Here is a 16,532-nt window from a genome sequence, read left to right on the forward strand (position 1 = left end):
TCATCCATAGCTTAGGAGTTGACTGGCAATGTTGGGTTTTTCCCAGCCACTTTCTCTAAGTTTCCTCTGAGAAAGGCAAGTGCCAGGGACATCTGCTATGCACTGCCCTACCCTTTCTATAGGCACAAGCATATTATCCGAAGTTCATGTTTGTATCACAACTCCTTGTTAGAAAGACTTATGTAGAAAGATCATGCCTATGTATTTAATGTAACCGCTTTCCGCCTGTATGCTGTTTATATACGGTGGCAAGGCAGATCTCCTGTGCAGGATCACATACCTAGTGCGTGAACCTGCACTTTTAGATCCACTGTCAGCGACTCGCTTCTGCTGTGATTAGACACAGTGGGAGCTGATCTGTGGATACCATGGACTCAATGTCCGACGGTACCCGCCAATCATTAGGCAGACAGCCAAAATGGCAGTCTGCCTATGTAAACAAGGCAGATTGCCGTTCTGTCAGTAGGTAAGGCATTGATCCTGTGTTCCTGATCAATGCCTTCAGAGTTCAAGCACCTCCCCACAGTGGGAAAATACAGGCTAGGCACACAGTTAACCTTTGATCGCCCCCTGATTTTAACCCCTTCCCAGCCGATTTTATTAGTACAGTGACATATTTTTAGCAATCACTGTATTCATTTCACTGGTTCCCAAATGTGTCAGTTAGTGTCCGATTTGTCCTGCTATAAGTCGCTGATTGCCGCCATTATTAGTAAAAAGTAAAAAAGAAATAAAAATTCCATAAATATTGCCCATAGTTTGTAGATGCTATAACTTTTGAGCAAACCAATCAATATATGCTTATTGGGATTTTTTACCAAAAATATGTAGCAGAATCCATATTGGCCTAAATTGATGAGTAAATTTAATTTTTTACATTTTTTTATTGGATATGTTTTTTAGCAGAATGTAAAAATGTTGTTTCCTGACAGACTCCATGGCAGCATACGTATGGGTTAACCCCGCCTCCTCTCCAATCCTATAGGACTCCACTCCCATAAATTCTTGCTCAGAGCCAGAGGTTGCGTTCCTTCTTTGTCCTCCTCTTTGGATCCTATGTTTGCAGTTGATCTTACCTGTCAACGTGTGGTAACAGGATTGGCGTCCCAGTTGAGTCCAGTAAGCCCTAGATATAATCGGGGTGGACAAGAGCAGGAAGAAGCAGTGCCTGTGAATGCCAAGGGCCCAGCCAGGGGCGGGCGAGTGGTGTTTCTTGGCCATATGGCCTGGTCTGCAGCAGGCAGCATGTGTATGCCCACGGGACGCCATCATCATCAACATCTGCAGCGTGGTCTGAGGAAGTACCGTTGTTCCCATCATCGGGTGTTTCCCGACTCCATGGCAGTACTATGTGTTTATTTGTTTGTTTTCCTTTCCTATCCCTGTGGCTAGTGTGCAGCCTCTCATGGTGGCTGGAATGCATCTGCATCCTGCGAGCACTTGAAGCTTGGTTTCACGCGGATGCCTGCCGGTGGCTGTGGGCACAGGCGCGGCACGGGGTACGTTGATGATGTCATCAGGACAGGGGATTTAAAAGTGCTGTTCCCTCTTCCCTGGAAAACCCTTGTGGACAGTTGACAGCAGCTCCCACAGCCCCTGTGTCTTTCCTCTCCAGGTAATCCTGTGCACCTATCTCTGGGTGGCAAGGTGGATCTGTGCAGTGCTCCCTTCTCTATGGACACGTTACTGGCTCCTTGTGGTCAGCTCTTACACAAAAGCTGGTGTGGCTGCTTAACTCCTGATTGTCCTAGCACTTCTGGAGTTTATTCTTTAGGCTTTAACTTCTTTTTTTTTTTATCTGTCTTGTTTCATTAAGCCCTTCTAGATCTAATCACCAGCACATGGCATGTGAAGGCAGAAACCTTGCAAGCCCGCAGTATAGTTGGCTCTCCGTCTAGGAGACGACACCATGGGAGAAGCTCTGATTCCTCCCCCAGGCACCGCACCCGCCGCCATGACAGCCGCTCCGTTCACGGAGTCCCAGAGGGCAAACCTCTATGTGAACCATGTTATGCCCGGGCAGTCAGAGAGAGACAGACTGGCAACCAGCTGATGGAGTCTCTACTAAAACATGTGGTGCAACTGTCCCTGAAAGAACAGGATACAAGTCACACACAGAGCCGGACAGCCTCTATGGCATGCTTGCTCACCCATTGGAGATGCTCAGAATGGGGGGGCTTCAATCTTGCACCAGTCTTGCCTTAACTTAGGCCTGACCGGACACCAAGGGAGAAGCTCTGATTCCACCCCCAGGCACTGCACACACCACCATGACAGCTGCTCCATTGAAGGAGCCTGCTTGGGATGCAAGACCCATGTCTCAGAGGGCAAGTCCCTATGTGTGCCATGTTATGCCCAGGCAGTCGGAGAGAGACAGACTGGCAACCAGCTGATGGAGTCTCCACTAAAACATGTGTTGCAGCTGTCCCTGAAAGAGCGGCATACAAGCCGCACACAGAGCCGGATAACCGCTATAGCATGCTTGTTCTCCCATTGGGGAGGCTCCGGACAAGTAGGATCCCTCCCAGCCAGGCTCTGCATCCATGAGAACTCCGGACAGTGAGGTGAAATCTTTGGGGGGGGGCTTCAATTTTTCCCCAGTCTTGCTTTAATCAGGGTAATTAAGGAGGCTCTGAGATGGGAGGAGCCGGTGGTATCCCAGTTAGAACAAGGTTTTTCAAACTCCTCAGAAGGGAGCTCTCTAATTCCTGCTCCTTGTGGAGCTGAGGGATATCATTATGGATGAATGAGACAAAGCAGGGAGAATATCCTCTGTCAAGCTATCTGGCGAAGCTTTATCCCTTCAAGAATGAGGATGGGAAGTACCCGGAGACCGCCCTCTAGTTGATGCGGCCTTGATGAGATTGTCAAAACATGTCACTCTTCCCATAGGGGACGTGGTACCTTTTTAAGGATGGTCTTCCTAGGTGAGGCCTCTATTGATATCTTCCGCCTGGGGGCGCGGGTTGTGCTCTTATCCATAACAACAAAGCAGGCATGATGGCTCCCTAGCTGGCTCAAATTCCATTTCCAAGCAGGCTCCTGCAGGATTCCCCTTCAGGGTTCTTCACTATTCAGCAACAAGCTTGACAGCGCCATAGCCCATATCTCGAGCTCAGGACCGGGACCTGCTAGGACAGAAGACGACACAGTCTAGAAGACAATTCAGAGCATGCGAGTGTCGCACACTTGTATAGACCAGCTCAGGTATCCGAGAAGCTACGGAGTTGAAGTCTCAGACTATTGGAGCGACAAGGCGGTCTCCTCAAGGACAAGCATAGCCCTTCAGAGGTCCTCCTCATCTCAGATTATTCCCATGAATGTACCACACTCTAAGGAAAGGGTGTACTCGCTCCTCTATAGGACCATGAAGAGGAGCAGCCTGCAGAGGTCATGGTAGACCTCACGCACCTAAAACCCTTTCTGTTGAAAGGAGAAGATGGAGAGATTGTTCCTGATTTATAGGGGGTCCAGTCAGGAGACTGGCTAATTTCCATATACCTAAAGATGCTTACTTTCTTGTGCCCATTGCAGAAGACTTATGCGAGCTCCTTCAGTTCACCGTAGGTCAAGCCATCTCCAGCCTACTGGTCTGGGCTTTCAACGTTGCCTTGCAGGCTTTTTCAAAGTCTTATTGGTTATTACAGTCTTTATCTCAACAAGGGGAGCGTCACAGATGACTCAGCAAGAAGAGACATCGCCAGGCACAGTGGAGTTTTCAGGTTCAGATCCAGGTCCTGATGTGACCTGAGTTTTGGGTTACGCATTTGCATGCCTCGACCCCTAGCCCATCTGCCATCTGCCTTGGTCTCCTGCCAGTCTAACCTAAATTCTTTCTGCTGCCTACCTTAAAGGGTAACTCCACTTTAAACATGTACCTGCATTGTTACTTGGATGACTGTCTTTGACTGTCACAAGACAGAGGGCATCCACTGAAGCCCAGAGCTCGGGTCTTTTTCAATTTTCAGTTTTAGGCAGGCGGCTGAATATGGAAAAGACACCTGGAGGCACTCAGTCTCTTGTGTACCTCGGGTCTCAATTTGATACAATCTAGAGGACCGTTGCTTTGCTTTTGGTTCCTGGTAATCTTGAATAAAATACTCCTGGCCCTGTCCTTTTCCCACCGGTGCGCCTCTTTGCCTAGAATTATCGACACTATGGTATCTATGAATCCGATGGACAAGTAGATGCTCTGGAGAATGCGGCCCCTTTCCAGAAGGGGTTTCCCCAGCAGTGGGTGGCAGGGAGCAGATTTCAGGTCATCTACATAAACTGCGACAATGAAGAAACGTACTAATTTGCTATTTCATTGCTCCCCCCCATTTCTTGGTTTACAACCATGTCTGATGCCAGCAATATCTGGTGGGGGGCTTTCTGCCTGTCAAAGATAATGCAAGGCAGGTGGAGCTGTCACCTTCACAAGACTGTGTCGAACAGTCTGAATCTATTGGGAGCCTCCTGCACCCTACAGGCCTTTAACCATATACCAGGAAGCTTTAGTCCTCTTAGGCTAGTCAACACTACAGAGGTTCCCTACTTAAGAGACAAGGGGGGACTTGCAGCCTATTCTCTATGACAGGAAGTCGAGTCAAGTATGTCTGGGGCTCAGAAGAACCTATCCAACATCCCTGTGGCTTATATCTCCGGAGTCCAGAATATTCTAACAGACCTTCTCTCCAGAGGCCAACGGGACAATAAGAATGGTCTCTCCATGGGGAGGTATTCAGGCGTATTTCGTCCCAGGGGGTCAGTCCAGAAGGCAAGCTGTTTGCCTCCCTGTGCAACAAGAAGTTTGAGAAATATTATACGTGGGGCCAGTATCCCCAAGATTTAAGGTCAGATATCCTGAAGAATCATTGGAGATACAGTGAGGCCTGTGTGCTTCTTTCAGTTCCAGTAATCCTTAGGTTCTATGAAGTTGTCGAAGTAGTGGCAGTGATGCCTTATTGGCCAAAAAGGCTATGTTCTAACTTGATAGCACAGCTCTGCTACCTGAACCTGGTGCTCCTTACCCTCAGGTCACACCTTCTGCCATAAGGTGCAATTCTACATCCAGGTCTAGTGCGGTTGCGCCTGATGGCCTGGGTCTTGAGATCGGAGGTCCTCAGACATTCTTCCAGAGTCATTTCCACTCTCATGAAATCTAAGGTGAGCACAAAGTTTATGGGGGAATTTGTTCAAAGGCCATATAATACACGTCTGCTGTTGAAAGGTCATGTAATGAACCAGAATTTTTAAATACTCGGGGGCCCCTCCGGTCGGATGTAGTTCTGGCCTTATCGGTCAGCTCCCTGAGAGTTCAAAGTGTCAGCCTTATAGACCTTTACAGATGTATCCAGGTCTAGGTGTCCTTCTGTTTAACAATTATTCTAGGGAGCAACTTGGCTCAGACCTTGGAGCTAGTGGAGGTTTCCCAGAGGGAACCCCCCTCTTGTTCTCGACTCTCGGGAGTTGGAACGGAGTGTGCTAGGTCTGTCTCCGTTAAGGACCCCTCTGTCAAGTTCACCTTTCTTGTGGCTATCACGTCGGCATAAAGAGCCTCAGAAATTGAAGCTTTGGTCATGGAGAACCTCTCCTAATGTTCTTCAAGTCTGAGCAGTGCTGTTAGCTATGCTTGTCTCAAATCCCAATGGCACATCAGTCATCCACAAGAACCAAGAAATTATTCCTTTAGAATCCTAACATAGAAGTCGTTCTAACATATGTCGTTAGACGTGGAAAAAGCAGCGCTATGGCTTGGCTGGTTAAAAACACCTGTCTGTAACAGGGGATCCTGAGTTTGACTCTCAGCAGTGCCTTTCCTCGGTTTCGGGAATCTCTCAGTTACTGTATAATTATACCTACAAGCTACGGCTTCCTTCAGGCCTTCAACACGTTTGTTCATTCTTATACTGGGAAGAACAAGGGAAATGCACCTCATTTAGGGCGGTTGTGGCATGGCTTGCCCAGGCCACCCAACAGGCTCACAGAGCTGAGGGCTTGGCTCTTTGGAGATGGTGACTGCTCGCCTGACCAGGAGTGGGTCTACATCTTGGATGGCTTTGCAGTATGTGGTTCCCAACAAATTCTGTAGGATGACCTTGTGGTCTGTGGTCAATACCCTTTTTTTGCTCATTATTGTATAGAGACTGCTTCTTTATCCTCTATTTATTTTGGTTTAAATGTCCGGTCTATTGATAGTACAAATTCAAGCTTTTTGTTCAGAAATACCCACCCATAAGGGATATGGTTAGTTAATTCCCATACGTATGCTGCCATGGAGTCTGTCAGGAAAACTGAAAATTTCCTATCAAATACTTACTGTAATTTATCTTTCCTGATGGACTCCTTCACAGCAGGAGTTCCCTCACGGTGTCATGAGTAGGCTAGTTACGGAAGGCGGCCTCTGGCTCTGAGGGAGAATTTATGGGAGTGGGGTCCTATAGGATTGGAGAGGAGGTGGGGTTAAACCATACGAGTCCATCAGGAAAGGAAAATTACAATGAGTATTTGATAGGAAATTTTCTGTTTATTTTTTTTCAAAATTGTCAGTCTTTTTTGTTTATATAAAAAAATAAAAACCACAGAGGAGATCAAATACCACTAAAAGAAAGCTCTATTTGTGGGAAAAAAGGACATACATTTTATCCGCACAATTTTCAGTGAAAGTGGAGCAGTACTGTATCGCAAAAAACGGGGTATGAAGAGGAGTAAATCTTCTGGAGGTCAAGTGGTTAAAGCGGAGGTTCACCCAAAAATTGAACCTCCGCTTTTCGGAACCCATCCCCCCCTCCGGTGTCACATTTGGCACCTTTCAGGGGGCTCGCGCATGCGCAGTAGGGAACCGGGAAGTGAAGCCACAGCGCTTCACTTCCTGATTCCCTCACCGAGAATGGCGCCAGCAGCAGCCGAAAGCCAAGCAATTGCTCGACCTCGGCTTCCGACATCGATGGACTCCAGGAAAGGTAAGTGCCCATTTATTAAAAGTCAGCAGCTGCAGTATTTGTAGCTGCTGACTTTCAAGCATGCCCCTTCACCTCCCCAGTGGGCAGCATTTAGTATAGGTGATGGTGGATATGACCTCAGGGGGTCATGATATACATATGAATACCTCCTCTATTTACATATGAATCCTGTCGGTCTGCCTCTATTTACATTTGAATGCCGTCACTATTTACATGTCAATGACGGTATTTACATATAAGCAAAGGGTCTGCATCTGTACACAACAATAGGGCAGAGCTGGGTAGCACTAGTAACAGAACTTCACACTGAAATATCAGGACACAGCACTGGACTAAAACCTCAAGGAATAAGGGAATTTAAACTGGGATAGTTGCCAAGTATGAGGCAGCTGCTTTGGGCCCCACAACAATGACAGGGCCCAGGGCAGATGCCCCTTTTGCCCTACCTTAAAAACGGCCCTGGCGGGATTCCAATTCGCATGTCAGGAGATTGTGCCTGGCTCTCTATGGAGGGGCTCAGGTGCAAATTGCACAGGGATCCTGTGTGTTTACTGGTCCATTTCAGGTCCGAATTCAGCTAAAAATTTGGGCTGAAATTGGATCTGAAACAGTGAATGGAGACTCACCGGAGACACACCGGACCCCTTGCTGTGAGACACGCTCTGTTCCTCAGTGTGAACCCAGCCTTAGTCATGCACTCCACAAAGCTGGCCTTTATGGAAGAGTGGCAAGATGAAAGCCATTGTTAAAATAAAGCAATCAGAAGTCCCGTTTGCAGTTTGCGAGAAGACAAGTGAGGGACACAGCAAACATGTGAAAGAAGGTGCTCTGGTCAGATTAGACCAAAATGTAACTTTTTGGCCTAAAAGCAAAACGCTATGTGTGGTGGAAAACTAACACTGCACATCACCCTGAATACATTGTCTCCACTGTGAAACATGGTGGTGGCAGCATCATGTTGTGGGGATGCTATTCTTCAGCAGGGACAGGTAAGTTGGTCAGAGTTAATGTCAAGTTGGATGAAGCCAATTATAGGGCAATCTTAGAAGAAAACCTGTTATGCCCCATACACACTATCAGATTTTCTGCTGATTTTTTTCCTTCAGGTTTACCAAAACCATGTAGTAGAAGGGCCTGCCTGATTGCATACAAATTGAAACTTCTAAGGTTTGACCTCATATTATATGGTTTTGGTAAATCTGAAGGAAAAACTCAGCAGAAAAACTGATAGTGTGTATGGGGCTTAACGGTCTGCAAAAGACTCGAGACTGGGGCGGAAGTTCACCTTCCAGCAGGACGTCGACCCTAACATACAGCCAAGGCTACAATGGAATGGTTTAGATCCAAGCATATTCATGTGTTAGAATTGCCTAGCCAAAATCCAGGCCTAAATCCAATTGAGAATCTGTGGCAAGACTTGGAAATTGCTGTTCACAGACGCTTCCCATCCAATGTGACATCTTGAGCTGTTTTGCAAAGAATGGGCAAAAATTCCACTCTGCCAAGCTAGTAGAGACATACCCAAAAATACTTGTAGCTGTATTTGCAGCCAAAGGTGGTTCTACAAAGTATTGACTCAGGGGGACTGAATACAAATGCACGCCACAATTTTCACATATTTATTTGTAAAAAAAATTGAAAACCATTTATCATTTTCCTTCCACTTCACAATGATGTGCCACTTTGTGTTGGTCTATCACATAAAATCCCAATAAAATACATTTACATTTTTTGGTTGTAACATGACAAAATGTGGAAAATTTCAAAGGGTATGAATACTTTTTCAAGGCACTGTATCTGGAGGAGGTTCTGCCGATCACAGGCTGTGTCACACCCTTCCAGCCAGTGTCTATGGTGTGTATGTGCTGGAACTAACAGAGGTGGAGCTTCCATTATTCACTATCTTATGTCCCACCCCATAGTGTTTAGCAATACGAGGACATGGAAGAGGAGGGGGGTAGGGGACTTTTATGTACCACTGTGTATACGTCCATATGTATGACTTTATAGTCATGTGAGCTGCACAGATAAAAAAAAGAGAGGGATGAACAGCTTAGTAGAAGGGAACTGAAACTGGAACATGCTCAGTAGATATGGTAATGGCTAGTCTTAACAATCTCAGGCTGCATTGGGGACACAGACAAGGAGTAAGGGACAGTGAACAGCAGGATCAATCAGTTTTTTCTATAGGAATAGAATGCACTAGTGCCAAAGTGATTATGAACACAATGTGATATAACAGTTTATATAGATTTCGGTTTAATGACACTTTAATGTTGGACTCCAGATGAGGAACACAATGTACAGTTGAAATACATATATGTGAACTGTGTGACCTGACAAAGTATTTTTAATAATAGATACTGTAGATAGATAGATAGATAGATGGATAATATAGACTGCCAACCATATTCTTTCAAGTTTTTCTTGACTTACGGAGGCCACAAACACAGCTGTTGGTTAAAATCGCTAATGTGCAGTCAGCAAGATATGTGACATAAAATTTGTCCAACTTGAGAACATTTTCTAAGATGAAACATTCTACACGCTTATGCAGACCATACACGGTCGAATTTCATTTCCATAAATTTTCTTTTATCTCCGTACTTTTTCTTTTATCTCCGTACATTTTATTTTCTTATTACGTTTCTCGCACAATTCTCCCATCATTGATTAGAAAATCGTTTGTTTTTCTAAAAATTTCCAACATGTCCGATTTCTCAAATTTTATTTCCGCACGAAAATCGGCTGTTGCTGCAGCCCACTAAAGATGCGAAATTCATATGAAAATTCTTAGATACGATTTTCGAAAGAAAATTCTTTCGAAATTCGAACCGTGTATGGCCGGCATTAGACTTGTTCTGGAACTAATTTGTGTGACACTCTACTCCTAGATTCGCATGTTTATTAGCTATGACAATGCCACAAAGCAACTGGATACAGTGTATGATATCACACAAGATCTTGCAAAAGCATTTCTGGAACTTATCAACTCATCAGGGTTTGATATGAGGAACATCTCCACTATATACAGGTAAGAAATAATTTTGTGTATTTCATGTGCTTTCAGACCTCCAATCTTTTTGAGAACAGGACATGTTGGGTGACAGGTAATAAGCGGACCAATAACTGTAAAGCCCCATACACACGGTCGGACATTCCGACAACAAAATCCGTCAAATTTTTTCAGACCTATGTTGGCCCAAACTTGTCTTGCATACACACGTTGGCACAAAGTCGTCGGAAAATCCGATTGTTCAGAACGAGGTGACATCAAACACGTACGACGGGACTATAAAGAGGCCAGTAGCCAATAGCTTTCGTCTCTTAGTTTGTTCTGAGCATGCGTGGCACTTTGTCCGTCGGAATTGTCTACACACGATCGGAATTTAAACGATCAGATTTTGGTTCCTGCTCTCAAACTTTGTGAGTCAGAAAATCTGAAGGAAAAGGTCCGATGGAGCCCACACACGATCTGATTTTCCGACAACGTGATCCGATCGCACATTTTCCGGCGGAAAATCGAACCGTGTATATGGGGCCTAATGCTTGAGCAAGGTAGAAATGTATTGCTGTCGAAGCTTGTAACAAATAGCCAAATGATTTGATTTAAACAACTACATATCAACTTTGTATGCAGTTATTTTTACAGTGGTTGCTGCACCAAGTATTGATACTTTGGAAGACAGTCAGAAAAAGATTCAACTTATTAGTGCTGCCAACAACTGAAGTAACATTTTGGGAGGAAGGACTAGGCTTCAGCTTATATTTATAAAGTTCTAATTTCTCGGGTCTACCAATCAGATACTCTCAGTTGGATCCCTGAGAGACCACATATGATTCCTCATTAAATATAAGGAACAATGTGGCAATTGTGACATTCTTTTTTAATCCTTTTGTCTGAGTTTAAATCAGTGTTTGATTCAAGCATGTTAAAATGGACGTACTATTGATTAACTCACTACCGCCGCTGGCAGTCTGTTCCAAGCATCAGCCACTTTTTCAGTAAAATAATACCTTCTAAGTTTAGTTTTGATCTCAGACTAGAAGAAGGAAAGTTCAAAAATAACCTTAACAGGTATTTTTTTTCCAAAAGAGTAGTTGATGTTTACAACAGACTTCCAGCAGGGTTAGCAAGTCAGCAAATATTAAATGAATTTAAAGCGTAACTTTGGTCATTTTTTTATCCTTCCATCTATTAAATCTTCAGCCCTTGTGGTTTTAACTTAGAATAGTAAAACATTTTTTTTCTGCCAGTAAATGACTTATACAGCCCACTTCCTGTTCCTTGTCTGGTAAAATCTTAGGCTTATGACATCTATGGAGGGAAGCTTCAGAATGGCAAAGATGTTTTTATCACAAATTACGTATGCAGACTGCCGTTCCTCTTTAAACATGCTTGTGACAAACATAGATCTATATTAAAGAATTAAAAAATTCCACACAGCCCAGACAGTCTCACCACTGTATTTTGTCACTCTTCTTAAACCGAAACAAGGACAGTGTGACAGGGAGAGGTGGAAAAGAGGAAAGGAGAATTGTTATTGGCTGCATCAGCAGCTAGACTAGGACCTTGCCCACTAGAGCGGAAAGAGCCATAGGGGGGAGATGGGATTGTGAGCTGGTAGGAACAAGAGGAGTGCTGTGTGTGGTGGGGAGACCAAGTAGCAAGGAGAGGGAGGAGAGTACTGTACAAATAGATATAGAAGGCAGTGAGCAGCAGGACAGCTGGGCTACAGCCAGGTACTGCTTTCACCTGCCAGCAGGGACGGAGCAAGAACTTTTGTCTACTTAGGCAAAGTATGTCCTCCATATACAGTGGCGTAACTAGAACCTTCAGGGCCCCGATGCAAGAAACCATGAAGGGCCCCCCTGAACCCCAGCCAGGGCCCTTCCCTCCAAGTCTGGCGGTGGAACTCCAGGGCGTGGTCACAGGTATGACCTTTGTGAGCCCTGTAGTTCCACCACTGGTATCAGTAGTTTTTTTTATTATTTTATTTTTTATTTTTAGGTGCCCCATTGGGGGACTGTCCCTAGGCAGGATGGGGTTTCCTGTCCCCAAAAGAGATGAGGTCCTTTTCTCCAGGGCAGATGAAGTTACTGCCCCCAGGTGAGAAGGGGTCCCTGTCCCCAGGGGAGGTGGGGGTCCCTGTCCCCACGTGAGAAGGGAGATGGAGGGGGTATGTAATGGTGTGTGGGGGATGGGGTCCTCTCACTCACCATGACCAAGCTGTAGGCCGTGCACTCATCCATGTTGACCTGGGTTCCATCCAGTGTGCTGGACGGGCGATCAGCATATCTCACAGAAAGACCTTTCATCATCTGTGTATGAAGGGGGGAGGAGGGGGGCTGGCAGACAAGCCTGCAGTGTCCTCCGGGGGGGGTTTATGGCTGCACTGCATCTGTGTGCTTAAAGTTTGTTTACCCGGGAGAAGTATGCAGTGCAGTGTGGGCCAGACTGGGGGGGGGGGGGGGACTCTGGCTGGGGAGAACAGACATCGGACTGAGCGGCAATGCATGGAGCAGGAGAGGGGTACTCTGAGGAGCCGGCCGAGGACACAGGTCATGCGGGGAATGCACAACTAAAGAGCAGCCAGTGCGATAGTCGAGCATGGAGCTCTGCTAGTCACCCTCCAGCTCCAGCCACCCATGTGCATGGTGCACTGGTACCCCTAGCTGCCTATGCTGCTGCCGGCCATATGTAGAGGGGGCTGCATGTGCCCCCTGCATCACAGGGCCCAGTTGCGGTCGCAACTTCTGCACCCCCTATAGTTACGCCCCTGTCCATATACCAGACTGTACACCCCATATACCAGGCTCTATGTCCTCCTATATACCAGGCTCTATGTCCTCCATATACCAGGCTCTATGTCCTCCATATACCAGACTGTACACTCCATATACCAGGCTCTATGTCCTCCTATATACCAGGCTCTATGTCCTCCTATATACCAGGCTCTATGTCCTCCTATATACCAGGCTCTATGTCCTCCATATACCAGGCTCTATGTCCTCCATATACCAGACTGTACACCCCATATACCAGGCTCTATGTCCTCCATATACCAGACTGTACACCCCATATACCAGGGTCTATGTCCTCCTTATACCAGACTGTACACCCCCATATACCAGGCTCTATGTCTTCCATATACCAGGCTGTACACCCCATATACCAGGCTCTATGTTCCCCATATACCAGGCTGTACACCCCATATACCAGGCTCTATGTCCTCCATATACCAGGCTGTACACCCCATATACCAGGCTCTATGTCCTCCATATACCAGGCTGTACACCCCAATATACCAGGCTCTATGTCCTCCATATACCAGACTGTATACCCCCATATACCAGGCTCTATATCCTCCATATACCAGACTGTATACCCTCATATACCAGGGTCTATGTCCTCCATATACCAGACTGTATACCCCCATATACCAGGCTCTATATCCTCCATATACCACACTGTATACCCCCATATATCAGGGTCTATGTCCTCCATATACCAGACTGTACACCCCCATATACCAGGCTCTATGTCCTCCATATACCAGACTGTATACCCCCATATACCAGGCTCTATATCCTCCATATACCAGACTGTATACCCCCATATACCAGGGTCTATGTCCTCTATATACCAGACTGTACACCCCCATATACCAGGCTCTATGTCCTCCATATACCAGGCTGTACACCCCATATACCAGGCTCTATGTCCTCTATATACCAGGCTGTATACCCCCATATACCAGGCTCTATGTCCTCCATATACCAAACTGTATACCCCCATACACCAGGCTGTACCCCCCCCCCATTACAGGATGCATGTCCCCCATACACTAGGCTGCATGTCCCCCCATTACAGGATGCATGTCCCTCATACACCATACTGTATGTCCCCCCATTACAGGCTGCATGTCCCTCCATACACCATGCTGCATGTCCCCCCATTACAGGCAGCATGCTACTCCCATTATAGGCAGCATGCTCCCTCTATGGAGCAGTGGGGGGCACTTACCCATTCTCGGGGCTGGGTAAGGGCTCCATTAGTCAAATGCAGCCATGGGTTATCCATGCATTACAGATCCTGGGAGGTGGGTGGGGCAGGGAACCCTGCAGATCTTTCTGTACCTGACACACAGACAGGCTGAGTTTAAATAGAGGGGAGGAGCAAGATACGCAGAGCAGGTACTCAGTTTGCCTGCACTAGCGCATCCCGACCAGGCTGACTAGTACAGCCAAATGCCGGATTGCTTCAGGATTCAGCCAGTATACGCAGTGGGACCGTATCCAGGACTGGTGGGAAATATGGAATTCCCGGAAAGTGACTGGGGATTCTGATTTTACCGCTTCTCTCATGCTAGCGCCCTCAGGTGGCTGCCTAACCCACCTTATGCTGGTGCCAGTGTTCATCAGAAACTCCAACCATGTCACTTCCGGTTTCTTCTTCAGTAATTTCAGATTTTGACAAATTTCTGTTTGGACATAACATCGGCAACCGAATAAAGTCAGGTACAGGAGGATTTAGCAGTTTTGACAGCACAGCGGCTAACAAGGACAAAGTTGTCGCCGCCTCCGAGGTGGCTAGTTTTTGGCTAGTATCAGTGCAGAGTAACAATCTCCGCTCATAATATCGTGCACCGGACTGTATTCAGTTGCCACTGTTGTGTCCAAACAGCAATAAATCAAAATCTCCAATTACTGATGGTTTAAAGAAACTGGAAGTTAGTAGTTGGAGTTTCTGACCAGTTGGCTATTTTGACAGAACACCGGCCCTGCCTGCCAGCCTGGTATTGTATGCAGAGCCTGATCCTCTTGTTTACCTTGTTCATGGTGAAGGATACTGTTAAGATATCCTCTGGTAGGTGATGTGAGCTCTCTCAGTACACAGAATCCAAGTACAAGTTGGTCTTCACCAGAACTTCTGATGGTGGCCAGAAATCCTAGTGGTTCAGAGAACTCTTTACTGCAATTGGCACTAAGTAATGGTCCCAGGACAGAGCCGTAACAAGCAAGTGTAACAAGGTTGGAAATTAGCAAAACCTGAACAGAGTTTGACAGACCTGTAACAGACACATCTATCTATCTGAAATGCATTAAAAAAGAGCAGAACTATACTTAAAGGACTTAAAGGGGTTGTAAACCCTCGTGTTTTTTCACCTTCATGCGTCCTATGCATTAAGGTGGAAAATCAACTGGAAGTCAACGGCACACCAGCACCCCGTTTTACTTACCTGAGCCCCTTCATCACCTCGGTGGGGACACAATGTCCCTCTCTCCACGGGGTCCTGGCTCGTGATTGGATAGATTGGTAACAGTGTAGCCATTGGCCAGGGGGCGAGGCCGAGTCCGGCATTTGTGTCTGTGGATGCAAAACAAACTGCACAGTGGAGGTAAGTATTATATGTTTGTTATTTAAAAAAAATAAAAAACGATCCTTTACAATCACGTTAAATACTTTGGTGAGAGAGGTAACAAATACATAGCCTGTGGCTTTCAGCTCATCTACAGATATTGGAACTTCTTGCTGGGGGACAGTCTCTTCTATAGACCCTTGCTATTGCACTAGACAATACAATAAAACAGAAAAAATCAACGCAGTCCAACACACCCTTTTTAGAAAAAGCCGCTGAACACCAAGGGTCAATAACCAAATCCCCAAACAAAATATATCAAACAGACAGTGCAGCGCTATAATTAAAATAATTTATTTCAAATGTATTTAAAATGATAAAAAATTTATGAATGCAAATGTCCAAATAGCTTATGTGTAGAGTAATCCACGCAAAAAATCTTCAGTGATGCACAATCAGACCATGCATAAAGTGACTTAGTGCTGGGGAGGACCACCACCAATGGTAAAAATGGCTGCTTATCTCATTGTATGGACCCTTAAATTACAGAGGGTCAAATACACTTTGCAACAGCAGATGCTTAACAGCTTGTGCAATCACTATATTCCTCCTCACAGCTTGTGTCCAACTGATTCATAAGAGATGATAATGCTTTCTCCTGTTCAGTGTCTGATAGCTGGCGAATCCGTGGAACACACCCACAATGGACAGTGTATGGCAGTAATCACATTTCCCATATCATGTGAATAGAAAAACAAGCCATAGTGCTCTCCATAGAAAACGTTTAATAATAAATGTACATAAAAACACACTTACAATAACGAAGCTTCATATGAGCGTTGAGATAAAATCAACAGTGGCCGCGGGTGACGTCACGTGAGGTGAGCAGCCATTTTTTACCATTGGTGGTGGTCCTCCCTGGCACTAAGTTACTTTATGCATGGTCTGATTGTGCATCACTGAAGATTTTTCACGTGGATCACTCTACACATAAGCTATTTGGACATTTGCATTTATTAATTTTTATAATTTTAAATACGTTTGAAATTATTTTAATCATAGCGCTGCACTGTCTGTGTGATATATTGCACCAGACAGACTGTGAAGCATACATCTCAACTGCTTCCTTTGTGATGCAAATAATGTGACCTGTCTCATCCACTTCCATCTAGCCTTTAGGGAACTGACTGCTGATCGAAGGACACCTACATATGGTGGTGAGAGG

At 45.7% G+C, this 16,532-nt stretch overlaps 1 protein-coding gene across 2 annotated transcripts in view; it reads left to right on the forward strand.

The window, feature by feature from the left end:
• OTOA (otoancorin) overlaps positions 1-16,532 on the forward strand; it is a 187,691-nt gene that overhangs the window by 57,271 nt on the left and 113,888 nt on the right. For both annotated transcript variants that reach the window (XM_077449009.1, XM_077449010.1), the window contains one exon: positions 9,839-9,978. In XM_077449009.1, coding sequence (XP_077305135.1) covers positions 9,839-9,978 — 140 coding nt within the window. The remainder of the gene's footprint in view (positions 1-9,838; positions 9,979-16,532) is intronic.

The sequence above is a fragment of the Lithobates pipiens genome, unplaced genomic scaffold (assembly GCF_037356315.1).
Source record: "Lithobates pipiens isolate NorthernLeopardFrog02 unplaced genomic scaffold, aLitPip1_a1.2 Scaffold_22, whole genome shotgun sequence".
Classification (NCBI taxonomy): domain Eukaryota; kingdom Metazoa; phylum Chordata; class Amphibia; order Anura; family Ranidae; genus Lithobates; species Lithobates pipiens.